We start from the raw sequence: 22,168 nt of genomic DNA, 5'->3' as shown, positions 1-22,168 counted from the left end.
TCATCTTTAGATTAGTGTTCTGGAGAAGCAAACAGTGGCTGTGTGAGGCTTTCCAGAAGCCTCACAAATATGGAATATGTTCATAGAAATGTATAGGGCATGGGTGCTAAATGTGTGCTTTATGGAAGGACTCAAAGGATCCCTGATTCCCAGGGAAAAATGGGCAGAATTCGGGTTGGGTGCAGGCAGTTTTTCTGGGGAAACATGGTTCACGGATGGGTCTGTGGACCTCTGAATGATTAAGAACCAATGTTCCCGAGCTTGTAGGTTTCAAGCTTCCAAAGATCAGGAAAACGTTATCCAATATAAGGAAATCAAATGGCTCTTGAAGGAAAGTAGATGACTGTATTAGGATTCTTCCAGTTTCTTGTGATAGAAACCATCTCAACCAAGCTTATGTAAAATAGGAATGCATCAGTTTATGTAGCAGGAAAAATGAAAACGACTGGAAAATGCTGGCTCCAAGAACTACTGAATCTAGGACTCAAATAGTACCATTGATGAGGATTTTATTCCTCCTTTCTCTTTGTTTTCCTTTATTATTGGCTATATTTCTCAGGCTTGTTCTTTCCATATTTTGGGAAAAAAGATATCCCTCAGCAGCTTAAGCCTGCTGATAAATTCTCAGAGTTGGCGATCCAGAGGACGAGAGGTAGTATTCTTTCTAATAACTGGCAGGCATCCTGGAGAAGAATGACCTGTCTGGCTCAAGTCATATGCCAAACTCTAGGGAGATGGAGTCATCACCAATCGAAGTGTACGGACTGAATAGAATTAGCATGAAACTGAAAAGGAGTGACAAAGGAGGGCAGTGTGTGCAGACAAAAACCAGTGCCCACTGTATTGACTGAAAAGTTTCAGATCAGATAAGTAATGCACAAGAAATTTCATATTAAAACTAGGATGTATTTAGTGATATCTTAAGTTTTCTTGCGAACTATACATTTTTCTATATGGGCTTCAGTTTTTTACTCTGAAAGTTTTTACAATTTTGTTTATTCATTTATTACTTTAACAAATATTTGAGCCATGATCATTGTTTATACAGGGAGTACAGCTGCAAAGAAAACAAAAATCCCTCCCCTCATGGAGTCTACATTCCAGTGAGGCAAAGCAGATAATAAATGAGATAATTACTGAAATTTATGGTATGTTAGTTGAGAGTAAGTGCTGGAGAGAAGCAAAGCTGAGAGGAAGGTAGGGAGTGTGTACTGCAGTTTTAAATACCACATGGAAAATCTTAGAAGATGACATTTATTTATTTTTTAAATTTTATTTATTTTTGGGAAAGATAGAGAACATGAGCAGGGGAGGGAAAGGGAGAGAGGGAGACACAGAAACCGAAGCTCTGAGCTCACAGAAATGGCTCTGAGCATTCAGCATGTTGCTCAAAGTGGGGCTCGAACTCACCAACTGTGAGATCATGATCTGAGCTGAAGTTGGAAGCTTAACCGACTGAGCCACCCAGGTGCCCCAAGGAGGTAACATTTAAACAAAGATGTTAAGGAGGTGAGGAGGGAACAAGCCAATTGGATATGTGGAGGAAGAGAATTCTAGGCTGTAGGTAGCAAGTGCAAAGGTTCTTCAGGGAAGTTTCTATTAGAGAATGTGAGGGAGGTGGGGTGGGGAGAGGAGAGTAGAAGAGGGTGATGTCAAAAAGTAAGGGTATGGTAGATTGTGTTGGTCCTGGGAGGCTATGTTAAGGACATTGGGAGAATGTAAGTAATCTGAGGATTTTGAGCAGAGGAGTAAACTTTTTAAAAAAATATTTATTTATTTTTGAGAGAGACAGAGACCGTGTGACAGGAAAGGGGCAGAGAGGAGACAGAATCTGAAACAGATTAACTGATGGAGCCACCCAGGCACCCCAAGCAGAGGAGTAAACTGATCTGACTTTTGTATATATATTTAAGTATTTAGTTATTTGTTTGAGTAGTCTCTACACCCAACATGGGGCTTGAACTGGAGACCCTGAGATCAAGAGTTGCATGCTCTACCAACTGAGCCAGCCAGGCGCCCCATCTGACTTGCTTTTTAGAGGTTCAGTCTAACTTCTGTGTTGAGAATGCATTGTAGGGGCAACGGTGGAAGTAAGGACATTAGTTATGAGGCAGTTGCTGTGGCATTAATCCAGGCAATAGATGATGGTGGAGATGATGAAAAGTAGTTGGATCTGAAAGTAGATTTGCTAATGGATTGGATATGAGGTGAAAGAGAAAGAGAAGAATCAAAGCTCACTCAAGTTTTGAGTCTGAGCAATTGACCACAGTGATTAAATGAACTAGGTAAGACCAAGACAAGCAAGCTTTGACTTGTTAAGGTTAAGATGCTTATTAGACATTCAGATGAAGTTATTCAGTAGGCAGTTGGACATGCAAACCTGGAATTGAGGTCTAGCCTAGGGACTGGACTTGAAATTTGGAGGTTGTCAGCATATAGTTAGTATAGTTAGCCATGGAACTGGATGAGGTCATCAGGGAATAAGAGTAAACAATGAAGAGAAAAAGTTGTCCAGGGACTGGGCTTGGGAATGTTAAGAAATTGGGGAGAACAGGAAGAACCAACAGAGAAGACCAAGAAGGAACAGCCAGTAAAGTAGAAGGAAAACAAAGTCCTGGAAACCAAATTAAAAAAAAAAAAAAAAAAAAGTTTTAAGGAGTGAGTGATCAGATGTCAAATGATACTGATAGAACGATTAAGATGATGTCTGAGATATAGTGATAATCTTCTTGATGAGAACAGTTTCAGTAAATTGAATTTTATTGGTGAAGTTATTTCTAATAAGTGCTCTTTTTCTCAGTAATTTAAACTCCATAGTTCAGGTAATCTAGAATCATTAATCAAACTATTGTTGAACAAATATTTATTGACACGTCATCATTCTTTAGTTCTCCATTTGTTGTACATGTTCTGTACAACAATATGTAAAAAATTGTCTTTAACTCAGATGAATATGCAAATATACTAAAGAATTCATAAATTTAGAGGAAGACATATGTATTTTCTTTGGAATGCCTATTCTATGAAGTGGAAGCATTTCATGAACTATTTTGTCATCTTTTTCCTTCTATATTTGGATGTTTTTATAGAGAAACTAAAACTCAACCTAAGTTCCTGATTCTGAGATCTTTCTGAGTAGTTAATGCCTAATTGTGATTCTTGATACCAAGAGACACAGGAGTGGATAATGTTAAAAAATGTTCATTTCTCTAATGAAAATAATACTTTTCTTTTTCTATTAGAAATTCATTGAGTTTGAAGACTCTCAAGAACAGGAAAAAAAGGATTTACAGACCCGAGTGGAATCTTTAGAATCTCAAACAAGACAACTTGAACTCAAAGCAAAAAACTATGCTGACCAGAGTAAGTAAAAGTACTTCTTCTCTACAGTTTCACATTAAAGAGTGGGCTCTAATAGTGCTGTGGCTCGTCTTGACATTTGACTGGTGTTCCAGGTATGTGCTTGGAAATGTCATCCGAGGCTGAAGAGTGAGACCTGGAAGCTAGGCCGAGTCCTTCTTTGTTCACGTTTTCACATGATACTGATGTCTGCAGAAATGACTAAATCAAAGATATGTTTAAGACTCTCTGCTTCAATTTAGCTTTGAGCCTTTGTTTGTAGTTATCATTATACTATATCCATTATGCAGGATTCTGATGTATGTGTGCCTGTGGATCATTTCTTCTGATTTTGATCAGTTGCACAAAAGTCCCATTGCTTTCTGTATTGCTTTGAAATTTAAAAATGTGACAAAAACTCTAGCTCTGAAGTGTGTGTAATAGAATTACTGACTTCTAGAGGCACCTGGCTGACCTAGTTGGTAGAGCATGTGACTCTTGATCTCGGGGTCATGAGTTCAAAGCCCACTTTGGGCACAGAGTTTACTTAAAAAAAAAAAAAAAATTATTGAGTTCTCTTTTTCTAGTGGAAAACTGAGGGAGTTCAGAGGAATGGAACATCATTTTTCAGAATTATTTCATTTTTAGGTACAATTTCATCTTAGTTTTGATTTAAAAATAACTTGTTTCAAACTCCAAGGATGATTTCTCTTTTTGGCTAATGAAAGTGGACCTAATTAAGTCAAAATTAGAAAAAGAAATGGGGAGAAACTTCATGGCCTATTTTCGTGTTTGATTTGGGCCCACAGAGGAGCTCTCCAGTTTTCCCTCCCAGCTCTGTAAACTTCCAGAATCTTTGGGAGTGAGAGGTGGCCCGCAGTTCTTCATACATCAACCTTTAAGGCTACATAGTGACACCTGGTGTCAAGGACAGGAATTCGTGGTGGATAACCTTCACTGACTACCAGGCCTGGAGTGTGATAACTGACTGCTCCCTCTAGCATTCTGGAATGGCCTAATAGAGCTAACTCTTGAATCACTTGGAATCTGGAGTTCAATCATTGTAGAATTCAAGGAGAACTGACATGGCTATTTAAGCAGATGTCATAGAAGGGAGCCAGTGGATGTTTGGTAACAGAAGCCAATTACAGTGAGACAGAATGAGCCATGTGTTTTGTCTTTGTACTTTTAGGCTTGTAGATACATAGAAGCTTCTATTTTTCCTTTGTTCACATTGAATATATTGAATGACTTCTGTGATTCTACTATAGAAATTTAAGGGGGGTGGGTGCCTGACTGGCTCAGAGTGTTTAACTCTTGATCTTAGGGTTGTGAGTTCAAGCCCCACATTGTATGTAGAGCCTACTTAGAATAGAAAAAAATGGAATGGATTGGAATAGAATAGATTATTCAGAAATATAAGGTCTTAGAGAGCTAACAAATAATATTACTGGAATCGCATTGCTGAGTACCACTTCTCTAGACAAACAGTCTTGTGGCAGTTGCAAGCTTTTGGTACATTTCAAGAGTTGAGCACTTTCTATTTAAAGAAGATGAAAAATTAGCTATTGGAGATATTTTAATTATAACTTGATTGTGTTTTCATATCAGATATTATATCATATTTTAGAACCAGACTGAAGAAGGCACAGTTGACAGAATGAACTTCATTGTTCTACTTACTGTATTTTCCTCTTGATTCCTGAAGAGTACCAAATTTTGGGTGAAGACCTAGAAAGGAACTTCTTATCTAGAAAGAATCCTTTTATACATTAAGTAATCTGTTCCGATGATAAGGGAGATATTATAGGAAGAATTACCTTAAAGCATCTTTCTTGCATTCAGAGGAGACACTGCTACTTTTTTCACAAAAGTACTTACATGGAATAAATTACTAATTTTTTTCACATACACTTTATTCCTTTTATTACTAAAATGTCAAAAACCTGCTTCCTGTTCCTTTCTAGTAAATATAAACAAAATAGTCTCTTAATTAAGATTTGTTATCCAGTCCAGTGAGTCAGTCATACCCAACTCTTGAAATTATCATGCTGGGTGGTATCTTTCTTCTCAGTTCTCTCTGAGAAGTACTGATTACTAGAGTTTTCCATCCTAATTTAAAGTAATTAAAAAAATAACGTATCATTTAAAAAATAATTGCTAATTCTCCAGGCAAGGGATGAGGAAATTCTTCAAGTAGATGTGGTCTTTGAGCTAAAGTTGATCTGGAAACTTTATTTTGTTACTAATATAATATCCCATCAAGAATTTCTCCCCTTGGGAGTTTGCTATCCTATTTTGGAATAAATCTTGGTGTCTAACTAATAGTTACAAAGAACTTAACAACTGTGGTTAGTCAAAATTGACCATTCAGATTCATAAAGCTGGTAACACTAAATCTCTTGTCCTATGAGCTGAGGCTCTGATGAGTTGTCTTTTGTTAATGCTTCTGCCCTTTTCCTTTGATACCTTGGAGTCTTTTTCTCTTTTCCATCTGATAGCTTTCTCTTCTCTCTTCCTTCTGTTTTTTTTTTTTTTTCTTTAAGCTTTAACTGGGCATAAGATGAAATCTAAGTGTATATTAAAATGTTCTTCCAAGGCTTTATTTTACCACACTTAGGTATTTGAAAAAAAGTTAGGGGGTGAAAATGGTTTGATTGTCTTTTCATTTTATTCTCTTAGGTTTTCTCTCCCTCCAATCTCTAAATGAGTCAAAACCCCTTATTTTTAAAAAAAGTGGTGGTAAGAGGTAATCTTTTTATTTATTTATTTTTGCCCTCCCTGATTTACTGAGGTATAATTGACAAAATGGTATATATTTCAAATGTACAATGTGATGACTTGATATACGTATACATTGCAAAAGGATTCCCACCATCAAATTAACACATCCATCACCTGAGAATCATGGGTTTTTAAAACATTTTTATTTTTATGGTGAGAATGCTTAAGATTTAATCTCTTAAAAATCCAAGTGCACATTGCAATATTATTAACTATAAATCACCATGTGATACATGAGATCCTAAAAATTTATTCATTTTATAACTTAAAGTTTGTAGGCTTTGGCCTATGTCTCTGACAGGAGATAATCTTTAAGTATCACCAGTGCCCTACGTTTTTGGAAAACCAGGACTCGGAATATGTTTTTTACAAAATGAAAACAGGTACCTGGGTGGCTCAGTCAGTTAAACATCCGGCTCTTGACATTGGCTCAGGTCATGATCTCATGGTTTGCAAGATTGAGCCCTCCATTGGGCTCTGCACTGATGGTGTGGAGCCTGCTTGGGATTCTCTCTTTCTGTCTCTCTCTGCTCCCACCTCACTCATGCTCTCTCTCTCAAAATAAATAAACTTTTAAAAAAAGATGAAAACAGATATAAACCGGTGTATGTAAAAGAGTTATGAATTCTTTTTTGTGTGATAGGCAACAGAATATCCAGGACACTTAATCTTAAATCTGTCAGTGTTTTGAAAGAATAAATCGTGATTTTTGTTAGTTACTGTAATGCAACATCTATTTGTATTGTCCTAAACTTTTAAAATGTTTTGAATGTCTTTTTTGTGTTCCTAACATCTGTAATAAACACTTATTTAAGGCCACATGATAATATTTATAATAGAGGAGGGATGGGTGCAATTTTTCTGTTTAGTACCATTTTTTGAATGCAATATAGTAACAGTATCATGCCTGATTTCCATGTTTACATTTGTATGTTAAGAGTCCTTAATTTAAAAGGCTCTCTGTCAACTTCTGATTAGTATGTTTTAGGACACATATCCTCTTTAAAAAGTAGCCACAATGAAAGTCCCAAGTTCTGCTTTGAAGACTACTTCCTATATTAAAAGGGGAAATTTTGGTTGGAGTTACTTGCTATTTGAATAGCAAGAAAACGTCAAGAAATAGGAACTGAATTAAGGGACAAATGTTACAGCTTTTGATAGCATGGAATCTCTCAGGTTGTGGTATGATTTCATAATGTTAAGAAGTTGAGTCTATAAAAATTTTGTAACAGTTTTGTGGTCTTAAGTTTGGGGATTTCTAGTTGCTCTCTTTTCAAAATTTGAACTATGTAGGATCTGTTTTTGGTTTTTCCAACATGAGTAAAGCATTTTTTAAAATGCTGTACTATATGATTTTGTATCTGGGAGTAACAGTAATGCTTCTTTGTAGCTAATGTCTTCGGAGCCTTAAGGAAGAATCAGAAACATATATGGAGTGGGAAAATGAAATTGTGGGTTGAAAAAGTCCTGTTGGTTTTGACAACTATAATCAGCCTTGCTATTTAAGATGTGGCATGATGGGGTCTTCATCACAAAATACTTTATATTCATTAGTTCTTTTCTATATTGAGTATAATATGGTCATTGCAGTCAAAGAACTCAATATATACTATATACTATACTATGTTTTTATATCACTTCAGTTAGAGTATACATACAACTTTTTTTCTTTTCCTTAACTCTATCATGTTTTTCTTATAAAATCTTTATTCTTTTTTAAATGTCTGCCTACACTCATCATCCAGAAGTTCTGCCATCTCTTATCGATTCTTTGTTTTCTATGGAGAACTATGTTTTCTCCTTTACTCTAGTAAGAATTATTTAATGGCCACTTCGTTTTTTTTTTTACCTTGGCTTCTTGAAACTCAGAACAAACTCTGATGTGCAGCTGTAGGGTCTGGCTTGTTGGGCCTTACCTGGTTGGCATATTTAAATTGCTTTCTTTTTGATCTATATTTTACACACTTATAATGAATTGTTATATATTCTTGTACGCCATCTCAAATCCTTTGTGGAATGAAGGAATGAATCAGGGTAAAAATGAATATAGGTAAATCAAAACAAACAAACCTCTGTAGGTTTGTGGGACATTTTTTCCAGTGTAGTGAATCATTGGAGTGAATATTTTTTCAAACCTATAGATTTTTTTCATCTTTTGGTAATTTTCTTAGAATATATTTAAGGAAGCCGGGCAAGGAAGATGCATATTTTAGTGGTTCTTGGTGTATAATAGTGTTTGGTCATTTTTAATAGGAACAGAATTGGAGAAGTAAGGTTTAGTAGCGTATTTCATTTCTTTCCTCATAACTTATGAATGTGACTCATTATCTGGAACATATTAACACACAGACTTGATACAGAATCATTTATTGTTTGATTCTCTCTTGGGGAAATTCTGTTTCCATTAAGCTCCTTGAATTTAGAACAGGTGACTTTCCCTTGAATTGTTGATGATGGTAGTGATTTTAAGCTACTTGGGAACTATTCTCTGAATCTGGTCTTCCTTCCTTTGAGTGAAAATCCATTTTTTTTATTTAAATGGAAAAATGATTTTTGACAATTGATAACATTTGTGGTAGAGCTTTATTCTGACCTTTTTCTCTTTCCACCACCCCCTGCCATATAACATTCATTTGTTTTTTTAATTTGGTATCAAGATCATAGTCTAATAAAATACCTTCAAATAACTTGAAACATATATTATTGTTGGAAGGAAAACACTTCATAAGCATTGGCATATTATGAGGTGGAAAGCATGGGGCAATATTGTAATCATTAACATACATATTTTCTTATTTTAAAGGAATGAAGGGATTAGGGCAGCCTTCCAGTTTGAGGATTATTTATAAGCACATTCTGTCTGTTAATGTGGTTGATCAGTTGAGAATTTTCACAACACAGAAGAAAAAGAAACCATTTTTAAGTTACCAGGTATAGATTCATACCAGTTAATAGTTGGAAGAGTCTAAATATTTTCTGTCACTGTTTTTCAGATCACTTAGAAAAAATACAGGTTAAGAAAAGGATTTATCAGCCCCTTTCCTGTGCTTTGTGATTGGCAATAAATGTTAATGCGCTGTGAATTTGAATAATATTGTAATAAGTCACTTTTTACATTTTAATTTTTTTCTTGTCATTAGGCAGTCTCTTCTGCATTGTTTTTAGAATGATTAAAGTAGAAAACTAATGATTTGTATTTTTGTTGAAAGTGTATTTTTAATAAGGCAGCTTCAGGAGTTTCATATCTACTGATTTTTAAAAAATGACAAAATAAGAAGTGCCTGGGTGGCTCAGTTGCTTAAGTGTCTGACTCTTGGTCTCAGCTCAGGTCATGATCTCATGGTTCATGAGATAGAGCCCCGGGTCCCTAGTGTGGAGCCTGTTTGGGATTTTCTCTCTTTCTCAAAAATAAAAAAACTTTACAAAAAAAAAAAAAAAGACAAAATGAAATATAAAGTGGGTTGGGTTTTTTTTGTTTGTTTTTTTTAAAGTTCCTTTTGGGGCACTTGAATGACTCAGTTAGTTGAAAGTCCCAATTTGATTTCGACTCAGGTCACATGATCCCAGAGTTATGAGATTGAGCCCCACGTCAGGCTCCACGCAGAGCTTGGAGCCTGCTTAAGATTCTCTCTTTCTCCCTCTGTTCCCCTCCCCCAATAAAAAATAAAAAATTAAAAAATATTTTAAATAGCTACCTTTTAAGTCCATTTAACTTGAATCTAATTCTTCGCCATATTATCTATATATTTAACGAACTTTATACAAGAATTTCTTTTTTAAGAGCCTATATCTGAGAGGGAAAGTAGAAAATGAAGCACAGGATAATCAATGCAAACACTAGCATTTTATTACTTCTCCTTCATTAAGTGATATCCTGCATGGTCTTCAGATCAGTTTTATGTTTCACTGTCTGTATTTGGACTCTCATTTCTGTAGTCTAGTGTCGATTGAGAACCTTAAGGTTATAGTTTATAACTAATATCTAGAACTAGAGTTTCAGAGAAAAATTAATTTTATGACTAAGGGTAAGGGGATTTACGGTGATTTAGCTTAGAGAACAGAATAAAAAATGATTTGATTGCTTCAAACATATCAAGGGATTGGTAAAGAAGATACCAAGTTGTTCTGTAATTTTGGAAGATTAAATTAGAGAAAATATATTTGTTGGTTTCGGTTGATCATGAAGTATTTCTTAACCATGGAGGTGATATGTTGGACCATGCACTAGGGGAAAGCATGGACTCCTCCTACCCAGAGACCATAGGTAGTAGAGTAGCCACCTTTCTGACGTGGATGGGTTAGGTAACATCTTCAAGACAGAGGCTAGGTCAGATCTCTTCCATGGAGATTCTTTGCAGTTATTTTACTCTGGTTTTAGGATAGAATCATCAATTCGTGAGAATGCTTTAGCATTTCACGTTGTCATTGATTAATAACATCTATCTGTCTGAAAATCTTTTGAACTTTAGAGAAGTTGGTGTAGGATGTTGTTGGCAGAGGAGAGGCTGCTATTACCGTTTTGATGTGGTTGTTTGAGATTTGTTTTCTCTTAAGTCAGCATTTGATTCTTGTTTACCTGTTGAGACTTTCGATGCTCAAGTATTCAAGGAAAGGCTTCTGTAAGACGATTGCCAATCTTTTGAGGCCAAATAACCATTGGATTATCTGCCTTCCGTGAATAGTAAGAACTGATGATTCCTTTTGAGAAGGCAAATAATGAGTTGGATACGGCATTCTAGCAGGTCTGTTTCTCTTTCTTCCCCCCATAGGCCTATCAGCAGTCTGATGGGGCAGAAGACAACAGAGATGGAAGGTGTTCCAAACTTGGCAAAGGCCATCAATCTAAGGAGGTAAGCTCTGATTTTGAGCAGGCAGAGCAGGCGGCTCTTCCTGCCTTAATCATGTCGTCTTGCTCTTTGGAAAGATGGATAGAAAGAGCATTCAAAATGAGGCTGAATTGTCTCTCTTAGCTATTAAAAGGGGACATTTTTGGATTAGTCTTTTGATTCTTCTATTTTCTTGTCCTCTCCCCCCATTTCTTTTTAGATGCCCTCATTCATTTGATTTATTTGTTCTTCAGAATATTACCAGTTTTTAAAAACATGGCATATTAGTTTGTTGTTTTAGGGTACAAAGGATGAGCAGAATCTTGTTTATTTCCAGTTAATCTCAGGTTGTGGCTAGGTGGATGAATAAAATGACAAAGCTTTAGGATGTTTCCTGGGGTAGTTTTTACATTTGGGTACACATGGGAACTATTAAGCAAGAAATGATCTTTTGCTATACATCAGATATAATGCAACAATACCAGATAGAGGTTAACTTTATGGTACTTTCAGGGGTGTCTGCCATCCATCCTTGCCCAGTCGGGCCTTTCTTTCCTGCTTTTCCCGGTCCATTCTACTTCCCTTTTCTAGTTATTTACTGGCATTTAGGACTTTGAAGAGATGGTTCTTCCTAGCATTTTTAAAAGTACTTCTCTGTTAAACACCATTCTATCTCATATGGCTTAGGCCTTGAGAAAACGGAGCCCATTGACTATGTTGTGCTGAGTATTTTAAGTATTTTCAGAAGAGTGAGAGGTTCTGAATTTGTATTACTCGATCTTGGTGGTTAACTCCTATACCTAAAAAGATAATACTAATATTTTGAATCACAGTAGAGATAAAGAAAATATGAAATACAGTCATAGATAGTTTCTACCAAGGTACTTGCTGGAGGTTTTAGGTTAGAGAAAATCATCACCTTTAGAAAAGCATTCAGAAAATCATCCAAAAGAACTAATTCATAAACTGTTTAAAATCACCGTGGAGTAACATACCCTTGATGATTTACAATGTCTTTTAAGAGGATTTAGATTTAATGCTTATTTATAAGCTAATATAGGAGTTAAAGTAACTGTAGTTGCTGTAGCAACCAAACTGCAATACATATGTAATGACTCAAATATTACATGTTATTTCTTGTTCATGTGAAGTTTAAAACAGATGTTTCCAGTGGAGAGGCAGGCTCTTTCCAGCTTCTGGCTTCCAAGTTCTTCATACTCCCCTGTAGGAAGGTAGAGGAGAGGGGAAAGGGAACGGACAGTTATGTGTGGAAGGTTTCTTCTGGACCGGGCCTTAGGAGTGATGCACACCAGCATTTGCTTCTACTTCAGGGGCTATAACTCAGTCAGGAGCCAACTGTGGAGGCGGGGGGGCATGCCCTCAGGCATTGTGTCTGAGAGATAGTGGAAATTGCTTTGGTTAATATCTGGCCAGTCTTTGTCTTAGTTTAAGAGCTTTAAGAGGTAGTGCCTGATTTTGCTCAAGAGTTGAGGTGAATGTACCTAATCTTAGTGATCATCTGCCTATTCTTTCCACTTGTGATTTATCTGAGGAAGAAAAGACAGCAAATTTTAATGAAAATAAAACATTTATAATTTGTGCTTTTATATAATCTGATTTTTTAAAAGTTTATTCATTTATTATTTCTTTTTTTTTTTTAAGGTTTTTTTTTTTTAATTTATTTCTAGAGAGAGAGAGAGCGTGAGCAGGGGAGGGTCAGAGAGAGAGGGAGTCACAGACTGAAACAGGCTCCAGGCTCTGAGCTGGCAGTCAGCACAGAGCCCGACGCGGGGCTCGAACCCACGAACCGTGAGATCATGACCTAAGCAAAAGTCGGACGCTTAACCGACTAAGCCACCCAGGCGCCCCTCATTTATTATTTCTGAGAGAGAGAGAACGAAAACACAAGTGGAGGTGGGACAGAGAGAGGAAGACACAGAACCCAAAGCAGGCTCCAAGCTCTGAGCTGTCAGCACAGAGCCTGATGCGGGGCTTAATCTCATGAACCATAAGGTCATGACCTGCCCTGAAGTCAGGCCCTTAACTGACTGAGTCTCCCAGGTGCCCTAAAAATCTGACTTTTAAATAACTTCAGTGTTATTCTGGCTTAATTTTTATTATTACTTTAAGACTTTTCACTGCATATTTATTTTTATATATATTTATTATAAATAAATATATTTATTCACCAAACATTTACTAAGTGTTGAGATTTTCTTTTGTTCTTTTATCATTTGACTTCCTGTCTTTTCCTTTAAAAAATAGGTTACTACTCAATTATGATGTAATTTTCTGCTGCTTGTGTTAGGAATAGGTTTTGAATGACATCTCGTCACTTATTTCATTTTTAATTTTTTTAACGTTTTATTTATTTTTGAGAGAGAGAGAGAGAGACAGCCTGAGCAGGCAGGGGAAGGTCAGAGAGAGAGGGAGACACAGAATCTGAAGCAGGCTCCAGGCTCTGAGCTAGCTGTCAGCACAGAGCCCGATGCGGGGCTCGAACCCATGAACCATGAGATCATGACCTGAGCCGAAGTCTAACACTTAACCAACTGAACCACCCAGCGCCCCACATCTCATCACTTTAAAAACAATATAGTTCACAAGGTGTCTGGCTGACTCAATCGGTGGAGCATGTAACTCTTAATCTCAAGGTCTTGAGTTCAAGCCCCATGTTGGGTGTGGAGCCTAATTAAAATTAAAAAAATTCACATACTCCTCAATCCACCTTTTTAAGAGGGACAAATCAGTGGTTTTGTACGGCCACTGCAAGCATCTTAATTCCACATCACTTTCACCACTCTGCATAGAAACCCGTACCTATGGCACTTACTCCCTCATGCCCTGCCACCCCCAGCCCCTGGCAGCTACTAATCTGTTTTCTGTTTCTATGGATTTGGCTATTCTGGACATTTCATGTAAGTGGGATCACATGGATGTGGTCTTTTGTAACTGGCTTCTTTCCCCTAGCATGAGGTTCTCATGTTGTAGCTTGTATCAGTAGTACTTCATTCCACTTTAGGGCTGAATGATATTCCATTATAGGGACCTGCCTTTGTGGACCACTCCCCTTTCCCCCTGCCTCTTAATTGCCTGTATATCTGCTAGTCTCAGAACCAGAAAAAAACAAAACAAAAACAAACCCAAACTCTAACTTGGCCATCTGAAAGCCTATGTAGTTTTGCAGAGTTGAGTATAATGAACAGCCCCTTTGGGAAGATATCCCTTGGGATTCTTGTTGGTATCCTGGCTTGTTTAGTTCTGAGTTCTTAAGTGAGAAAGTGGATAATTTAATGTATTGGTGTTTTGTTTTGATTTATATAATTAGCTATCTATGATACATTCTGGATATAATGATGTCAAGTAACAAATTTAAGTTTTCTGTTTAATCGTAATAGGATACAGAAGTAAATAATTTAAGAACCTCAAGTAAATAGACTGAGGTAAATAGGCTCTAGTTTATTCTCATACTGGAGTAGAGAGGAAGATGAAAATGGATAATACTTAGGCTAGAGAAGCTGATTATCATTTCTGCAGGTTTAAATCTAATTTATGCAGACATTTTAACCATGAGATAATTTGTCTGTTTTTATTTTAAATCTCGAGGTGTGGGGGGTGCCTGGGTGGCTCAGTCAGTTAAGCATCTGACTCTTGATTTCGGCTCAGGTCATGATCTCGTGATTCGTGGGTTCAAGCCCTGCATCGGGCTCCTTGCTGACAACACAGAGTCTACTTGGGATTTCTCTGTTGCTCTCCTTTTTTTTTTTTTTTTTTTTTAAATTTATTAATTTATTTTTAAGAGAGAGAAAGAGAGTGTGAGTGGGGCAGGGGCTGAGAGAGATGGGGACAGAGGATCTGAAGCAGGCTCTGTGCTGACAGCGGAGAGCCTGATGTGGGGCTTGAACCCATGAATGTGAGATCATGACCTGAGCTGAAGGCAGACATTTAAATGACTGAGCCATCCAGGAGCCCCTCTCTGTCTCTCTCTCAAAATAAATATAAAATTAAAAAATAAAATAAAATAAATTAAAAAGAGAAGAAATGAGCAATCAAGCCATGAAAAGATACAGAGGAACCCCAAATAATGTATTACAGAATGAGAGAAGCCAATGTGAAAAGGCTACATACTATGTGATTCTAAGCTCTGTGAGGATTCTGGAAAAGGAAAAACTATGCAGACAGTAAAAAAGATCAGTGGTTGCCAAGGTTAAGGGAGAGGAATGAATAGGTGGAGCATAGGAATTTTAAGACAGTTAAACTTATGTATGAAACTAGAGGTGGTTACATGTCATCTAGTTGTCCAAATCTATAGAATAGAATATTCAACACCAAGAGTGAATCCTAATGTACATTACATACAGGCTTTGGGTGATAATGATGTCAGTGTAGGTTCACGGGCTGTAACAAACATACCACCCTTGTGCAGGATGTGGGTAGTGAGGAGGGATGTTGGGGGGAGGGGTATATGGACATTGTATACTTTCTGCCCAGTTTTGCCATGAACCTAAAAAGTTGAGGGGCTCCTGGGTGGCTCACTCAGTTAAGCATCTTTGAGTCTTAATTTTAGCTTGGGTCCTGGTCTTGCGGTTTGTGGAGCCCTATGTTGGTCTCTGTGCTGACAGTGCAGAGCCTGCTCAGATTTTCTCTATCCCTCCCTCTCCTCTCTAAAATAGATAAGTAAACATTAAAAATAATAAAGTTTCCAAAAAAGGTTTAAAAAAACCCAAAGTTGATTAATAAAAATAACAAACAAGCTAAGGGACAAGTCATGTGTAACCAAATGTCGTTTGCATGTGGTAAATGCCCTTTTTTGTATGATGTATGCTAAGAAAAATAGAAATAGGTAATTTCTATGAGATTAGTAATTATATTTTGAAAGAGGTGGCTAGGAAATGGGTTGATTATCCCATGTTATTTTTGAGGCAAAAGTAAGAATATGATGTCAAATGGAAATCAATTAAGCAGAACCCCAGGTGGGCTAGAAAGCTCTGAGTGGAGGCTTAAGGAACTATAGATAGGGATAATCCAAAATGTTTAAGGGGGAACAAAATGATTAATAGGACTTCTAAGGAATTTTTATAGATGAAGCTAAGCGAGTTTCAACAGTGGTCATATTCCTGAGGTAAATGTAGGTAATCTCTGGCAATCGTGGTATATTGGGGTTTATATCTCCTTTCACACAGTCTTGCTGTTAAGTAGTGCATTGCAACAAAGCCAAACCAACATTGATAAGCAGATTGCCATGAAATCAGTAAGGACCTGTGTCTGTAAGCTTGAAGCCCAACTCCCTTCATGTAATTTGATGTACAGGCTTCAAGCTTCTTTCCAAGATGATGTTGATACTTCGTTTCCTATATTACTCTGCTAGGGCTGACATAACAAAATACCTAGAAATGTATTTTCTCTCTGTTCTGGAGGCCGGAAGTCCCAGATCAAGGTGCTGGCAGGTTTGCTTTCTTCTAAGGTCTCTCCCTTGGCTTGCAGATAGCTGCCTTCTCTCTGTGTCTTCATAAGGTCTTTTTTTCTTTGCATGTATGGGGATGAAGAGCTTTTATAAAGGTACGGAATCCTGTTGGATTAGGACTCCACCTTTATTTTTTATTTTAAGATATAAGAGTGTATATTCAGCATCCTTACATTCACTTCTAGGCATTACCCCATGTCAGCACATACAGGTACAGTGCATTCCTTTTAACAGTACCTTTGCTGAATTTGAAAACACATGTGTGCCAGGTGCTATTCCTAATACCAGCTCTAATTTGCTATCGTTATTTGTCAATTACAAATAAGGAAACTAAGGCCCAGAGAGATTAATATATTCAAGGTAACATAGCTAGGCAGTAGCAAAGCCACCACAATGTGTCCATCGTATGATGATTATAATTCACCAACCACCTAATGACAAATTTGGGGATGGTTCCAATTTGGGAGTTGTTATAAAATGTATTGCATAGAACATCCATTTTCACATCTTTGGGCTTTGGTGTGTTTCTGTAGAGGTAAGTAAGAATAGTAATACTGGGTCAAAGGATATACACATTGCTTATTTTATTAGATATCACCAATATGGCCTTCATAAGGATGGTTCAGTTCATTCTCCCATGATGCCCATCTTTTTTCTTTCTTTCCTTTTATAATTCTGCATTCTGGTAACATTTTTGCTTATTTTCCCATACACATGTTTGTTTCTTAGCTTATTTATTTTGAGAAAGGGAGAGAGTAAGAGTGGGCAAGGAACAGAGAGAGGGAGAGAGAGAGAGAAAGAGAATTCCCAAGCAGGCCCTGCACTGTCAGTGCAGAGGCTGATATGGGGCTTAAACTCAGGAACTGTGAAGTCATGACCTGAGCTGAAACCAAGAGCCTGACACTTAACCAACTGAGCCACCCTGGCACCCCTCATCTCCCTGTACGTTTTGTTTATATATTAAAAAAAATATTTTTTAATGTTTATTTTTGAGAAAGAGAGACATAGAGTGTGATGGGGGGGTGGGGGTGGGCAGAGAGAGACACACACAGAATTCAAAGCAGGCTCCAGGCTCCGAGCTGTCAACACAGAGCCCAGCGTGGGGCTTGAATTCACAAATGGTGAGATCATGACCCAAGCCGAAGTTGGACGCTTAACCGACTGAGCCACCCAGGCATTGCTTCCTTATACACTTTAATGGCAAATTGTCATAGTTTGTTTGTAATAGTTCCGAATAGTCTGTTTAAATCCTCTGCTAGATGTTGAACTACAGAAGTTGTTGGACAACATAAAGTAATGAGTATTCAAGCCAAAGAAGGTACCTGTGTGAGTAGGTGTACATTGCATTTGGACTGGGGCGGGGTGGGGTTGTACACACAGTAAATTAATCAGGTCACTAACTCCTCCTCAGAGGCAGCCACTACCCTGACTTCTGACACTTTAGATTAGCTCAGTATGTCTTTTGAACTTTGTATTCTTTGGCTTCTGCTTCTTTCCCTCAGTCTCCTGTGTGTGGGATTCGTCCCTGGTGTGACAACAGGTTGTTCATTCTCACTGTTGAATAGTATTTCAGCACAGGAATATTATCCATTCTGCTGTTAATGGGCATTTGGTTTGTTTCCAACTCTGGATTATTACAAATAATGCTGCATTGAGCACTGTTTTAAATGCCTTTTGGTGGGGGTGCCTGGGTGGTTAGTTTGGTTGAGTCTCCAACCTGGGCTCATGTCATGATCTCACAGTTCGTGGGTTCAAGCCCCGCATCAGGCTTTCTGCTGTCAGTGCAGAACCCACTTTGGATCTTCTGTCTCCCTCTCTTTCTGCCCGTCACCCATGTTGTCTCTGTCTCTCTCTCATAAATAAACAAACATTAAAAAAATAATAATAAATGCCTTTTGGTGGACACATGTATGCGTTTTCCTGGCAATGAACTTGTTTTGTCATAGGGTTGGCAAATATGCAACTTTATTAAATCTTGCCAAACAGTTTTCAAATTGGGTCTACCAGTTTTCACTCCCACAGTATGAGAGTCCCAAGCTGCTCCTTATTCTTCCCAGAACTTGGTATATTGTGTTTCTCATGTTAGCTATTCTGATGCGCATGCAGCACCTGTGTTGTATTTTGGTTTTAATATGCATTTCCCTGATGATTAATAAAGTTAGATATGTATTTTTCTTGGCAGTTTGGTACCTTTCAGCCATAGTATCTGTGACCAGGTTCTTTCTGTAAGAATGGAAGATGTTTTTGTTTGAAGCCAAAGGAGCATTGTCTATACATTCCCCCCTCCCCGAGTGAAGTTTTAAAGTAGACTCCGATATATGAACAGATTAAAAGGAGTATTTCCTTTTTTTTTTTTTTAATGTTTTATTTATTTTTGAGAGAGATAGAGACAGCATGAGCAGGGGAGGGTCAGAGAGAGAGGGAGATACAGAATCTGAAACAGGCTCCAGGCTCTGAGCTAGCTGTCAGCACAGAGCCCGACGTGGGGCTCGAACCCACAAACCGTGAGATCATGACCTGAGCCGAAGTCGGATGCTTAACCTACTGAGCCACTCAGACGCCCCAAAAAGGAGTATTTCTTGAGAGGCAGCATAGCATGGTAATTAAAAACAGATTCTGGGCCCAAACTCCTCCATTAGGAATCTTAGTTTTACCATTTACTAACTGTGTGACTTGGGACAAGTTGCTTAACCTCCATTTACTTCAGTTTTCTCGTCTCTAAAATGAATGTAGTAATACTTCATCATAAGGTTCATGTCAGGCTCAAATACGTTTGTGCATAGAAAGCACATAGGACAGTGCATGGTCCATAATCACTATAAAATGTTATCTTCTAGTAGTAGTGGTGGTGATGCTGATATAAATCTATTTTAGGAATTCATTCAAGTTAGCTGATGAGAATAATGAGGCTGTACTGTTTGTTGAGCACAAATTTAAAATTGAAGTTTAGGGATGATAGTTGAAGTTTTACTTCAGAATCAACCTCAAATTTTTAGTTTTGTTGCAGAATACCAAGAAAATCCTGATATACACAGATGAACAATTAAAAATAGATAAGGTTTAGGTCGCCTGGGTGGGTCAGTCGGTCAGTTGTCTGACTTTTGATTTCAGCTCAGGTCATGATCTTACAGTTCATGGGTTTGAGCCCCGTACTGGGTAAAGAGCTTGCTTGGGATTTTCTCTCTCCCTCTCTCTTTGTCCCTCCCTCACTTGCGCTCTCTCACTTTCTCTCTCAGAATAAGTAAAAACTTAAAAATAGATAAGGCTGACCCAGTAGTCTCAGGTTTAAGGTTTTAGATCAGTTTAATTGACAAGAAGTAGTAGAAAACATTTGTTTTGAGATTGTGACTAAATAGCTATAATTTGCTTGGATTTCCTGTGTTTAAATAAAAATCACAGAAGCAGCACGAAAAATTGTTACGGTTCTGATATCTATTGTGATATCACAGTACACTTGCATTACAAGTTTGCTTATTATTGCTTTCAGCCACAGAGCTACAGTTTTTCTGAATAATGACATTTCAAGATATCCAGACAAAGGTGGCAAGTAAAGCTATGCAAAGCGGAGACGAGGGTACTGGGCAGCACAGGTTACGCGTTGTTTGGTGTGCACTGTGTGAACACCAGGTGCAGGAAATACTCGCGTGTGTACGGTTCTGGTTTGTAGCAGTTACTGGGACAGCCATCTGCCTCGGTCACAGGCCGTGGCTTACGAGCAACCTCGTGTGTTTTCAGCTTGCTGACCCTTTCACCGGAACATTTCCAATATTCCAAGCCGTGGCACCAGCTTGATTTTTCCCCACCAGGTTGTCCCCCACTGCTCCTCAGCCAGTATGGGCTCCTCCAGGCTGGCCAGTCTTCTCCCCCTCTTCCTTACCACCATCTCTGTAACAGGCCCCCTACACTCTCATCACCATCTGCCCTGAGTACTGGAATTTAAGTTCTTTGTGGTCCTGCTTGGACCCCACCTTATCTGAGAATCATTCCTGTCTGATATCATTATTTCCTATGAAATTGTGTCCTAATATTCTGTATCTCAGGACCTAAAACTTAAAAAATGTATTCTAAAGTTGTATTCTGTGGGCACTGCCCCCAAATCAGTGCCACGCACAAACTCCGTCAGCAGAGGGAGCTAAATAAAAGAAGATGAGTCCCTGAAATTAAGACCTGAAGCTGGAAAAGTACTTGTGAACAATGATGATTTCACATACTGCCTAGTAGTGGAAAAAAGCTTGAACAATGTTAGAAGTCAGTGACTTGGGGCCATAGAAGTTAAAAACTTCTATGAGGGGATTTGTAAAGGACTTTTGAAAGAGAGGATTCTGTATCATGTTGAAAACATATATAAGTGGGATAACTTGATAAACACCTGTATATTAGGAGAACCAATTTGATGTTTAATTAAAAAAAAAATTTTTTTTTTAAACATTTATTGTTGAGAGACAGAGACAGAGTACGAACAGGAGAGGGGAAGAGAGAGAGGGCAACACAGAATTCAAAGCAGGCTCCAGGCTCTGAGCTGTCAGCACAGAGCCTGACTTGGGGCTCGAACTCATGAACCACAAGATCATGACCCGAGCTGAAGTCAGATGCTTAACAGACTGAGCCATCCAGGCACCCCATAATGTTTTTCCCCCTCCCAGTTTATCCCATCCCTGAAAGTTTTATTTATCAAGGGGGGGTGAAATGAGCTTGATTTTGAGAACCACTGAGTCCTAAATTTGCTAAGAATTAGGGATAATCCATTGTAAGTTTTACAGATGGAATTTTCAAGTAAATTTCTCGTGTTTTGTTCTGATTAAATATATGTATCTTAATTTCAGTTAGCAGACTTGAAGAAAGAGAAGCAGAACTGAAGAAGGAATATAATGCATTACATCAGAGGCACACTGAGGTGGGTTTCTGGGTTCTTATCATGCTAATATTTAAATAAAGCAATTAACCTTAGAAGATTTTTCTTTGTCTTGATTTTTCTTTGAAAGTGGGCTGTTATAATTCTTAGGGATTATGTCCGGAAAACATTAAATTTCATATAGTATTTACCTCATTACCAAATGTTGACTTTTATTGTTTTTTTATCTGAAATTAACTTTTCATGTGAATTAGCATGCCACAGAATAATGCAATTACTAAAACAGTTGCAATAGTCTTTCTTTGGCTGGCATAATGTGTGCATAATAAAAAAATCTAGATGATGCTAATATGACAGAATTAATTGGTTACCAGTTGGGTTATGATGAATTGGTAAATTGGTAAGAGGCTCTGTATTTGTAATCCAGTATAAAGGGCTTATTTGCATTAAGCTCATAACAAATAACATGCACACAAATGGTGTATTAAATCAGAATGACTCTAAAACAGGTTTTTTGCATGAAATTTTATTATTTTAAATTAATAACTTTCGCACATAATCCCTCCAAAGCAAATAAGAAAACGTACCTGAGCATTTTTTAAAACCTTTTTATGATTCTCTGTCAGCCTTTCATATGTTGTCGTCGTCACAGTCTCCTTAACATGAAAATTGTTGTATTTCATGGTCAGTCTGGGGTTTATAAGCCTCAATAAATAGAATTTTCATAGATGCAAGCATTTTTTTTTAATTCAAAATTTTATTCTTTAATTAACGAATTTGGACGGGGAGGGGGGAGTGAGAAGGGGATGGCAAGGGTGGAGATTTTAGGACTCAGCAGCAAAGGCAGAGACCACAAACCAGCCGGTTTTTCTTTGCCACGCTGGAACAGACTTTAAACCAGGC

The 22,168-nt window shown here is 37.6% G+C and overlaps 1 protein-coding gene across 2 annotated transcripts in view; it reads left to right on the top strand.

Annotated features, from left to right (window-relative positions):
• SPAG9 (sperm associated antigen 9) overlaps positions 1-22,168 on the top strand; it is a 137,521-nt gene that overhangs the window by 33,642 nt on the left and 81,711 nt on the right. The window contains exons 1-3 of one of the 2 annotated variants that reach the window (XM_039227647.1): positions 3,288-3,363; positions 10,893-10,973; positions 21,237-21,307. Coding sequence is in view for 1 of the 2 variants with exons in the window: in XM_039227648.1 (XP_039083579.1) it covers positions 3,243-3,363; positions 21,237-21,307 (192 nt within the window). In the remaining variant the exon portion in view is untranslated. Of the gene's footprint in view, positions 1-3,242; positions 3,364-10,892; positions 10,974-21,236; positions 21,308-22,168 lie in introns of those variants that run through there. The other variant, XM_039227648.1, reaches the window with a different exon arrangement.

The sequence above is a fragment of the Hyaena hyaena genome, unplaced genomic scaffold, assembly GCF_003009895.1.
Source record: "Hyaena hyaena isolate Hyena2069 unplaced genomic scaffold, ASM300989v1 scaffold_29, whole genome shotgun sequence".
Lineage (NCBI taxonomy): Eukaryota > Metazoa > Chordata > Mammalia > Carnivora > Hyaenidae > Hyaena > Hyaena hyaena.
The sequence above is the reverse complement of the archived record's forward strand: the minus strand, read 5'-3'. Positions and strand labels throughout refer to the sequence as shown.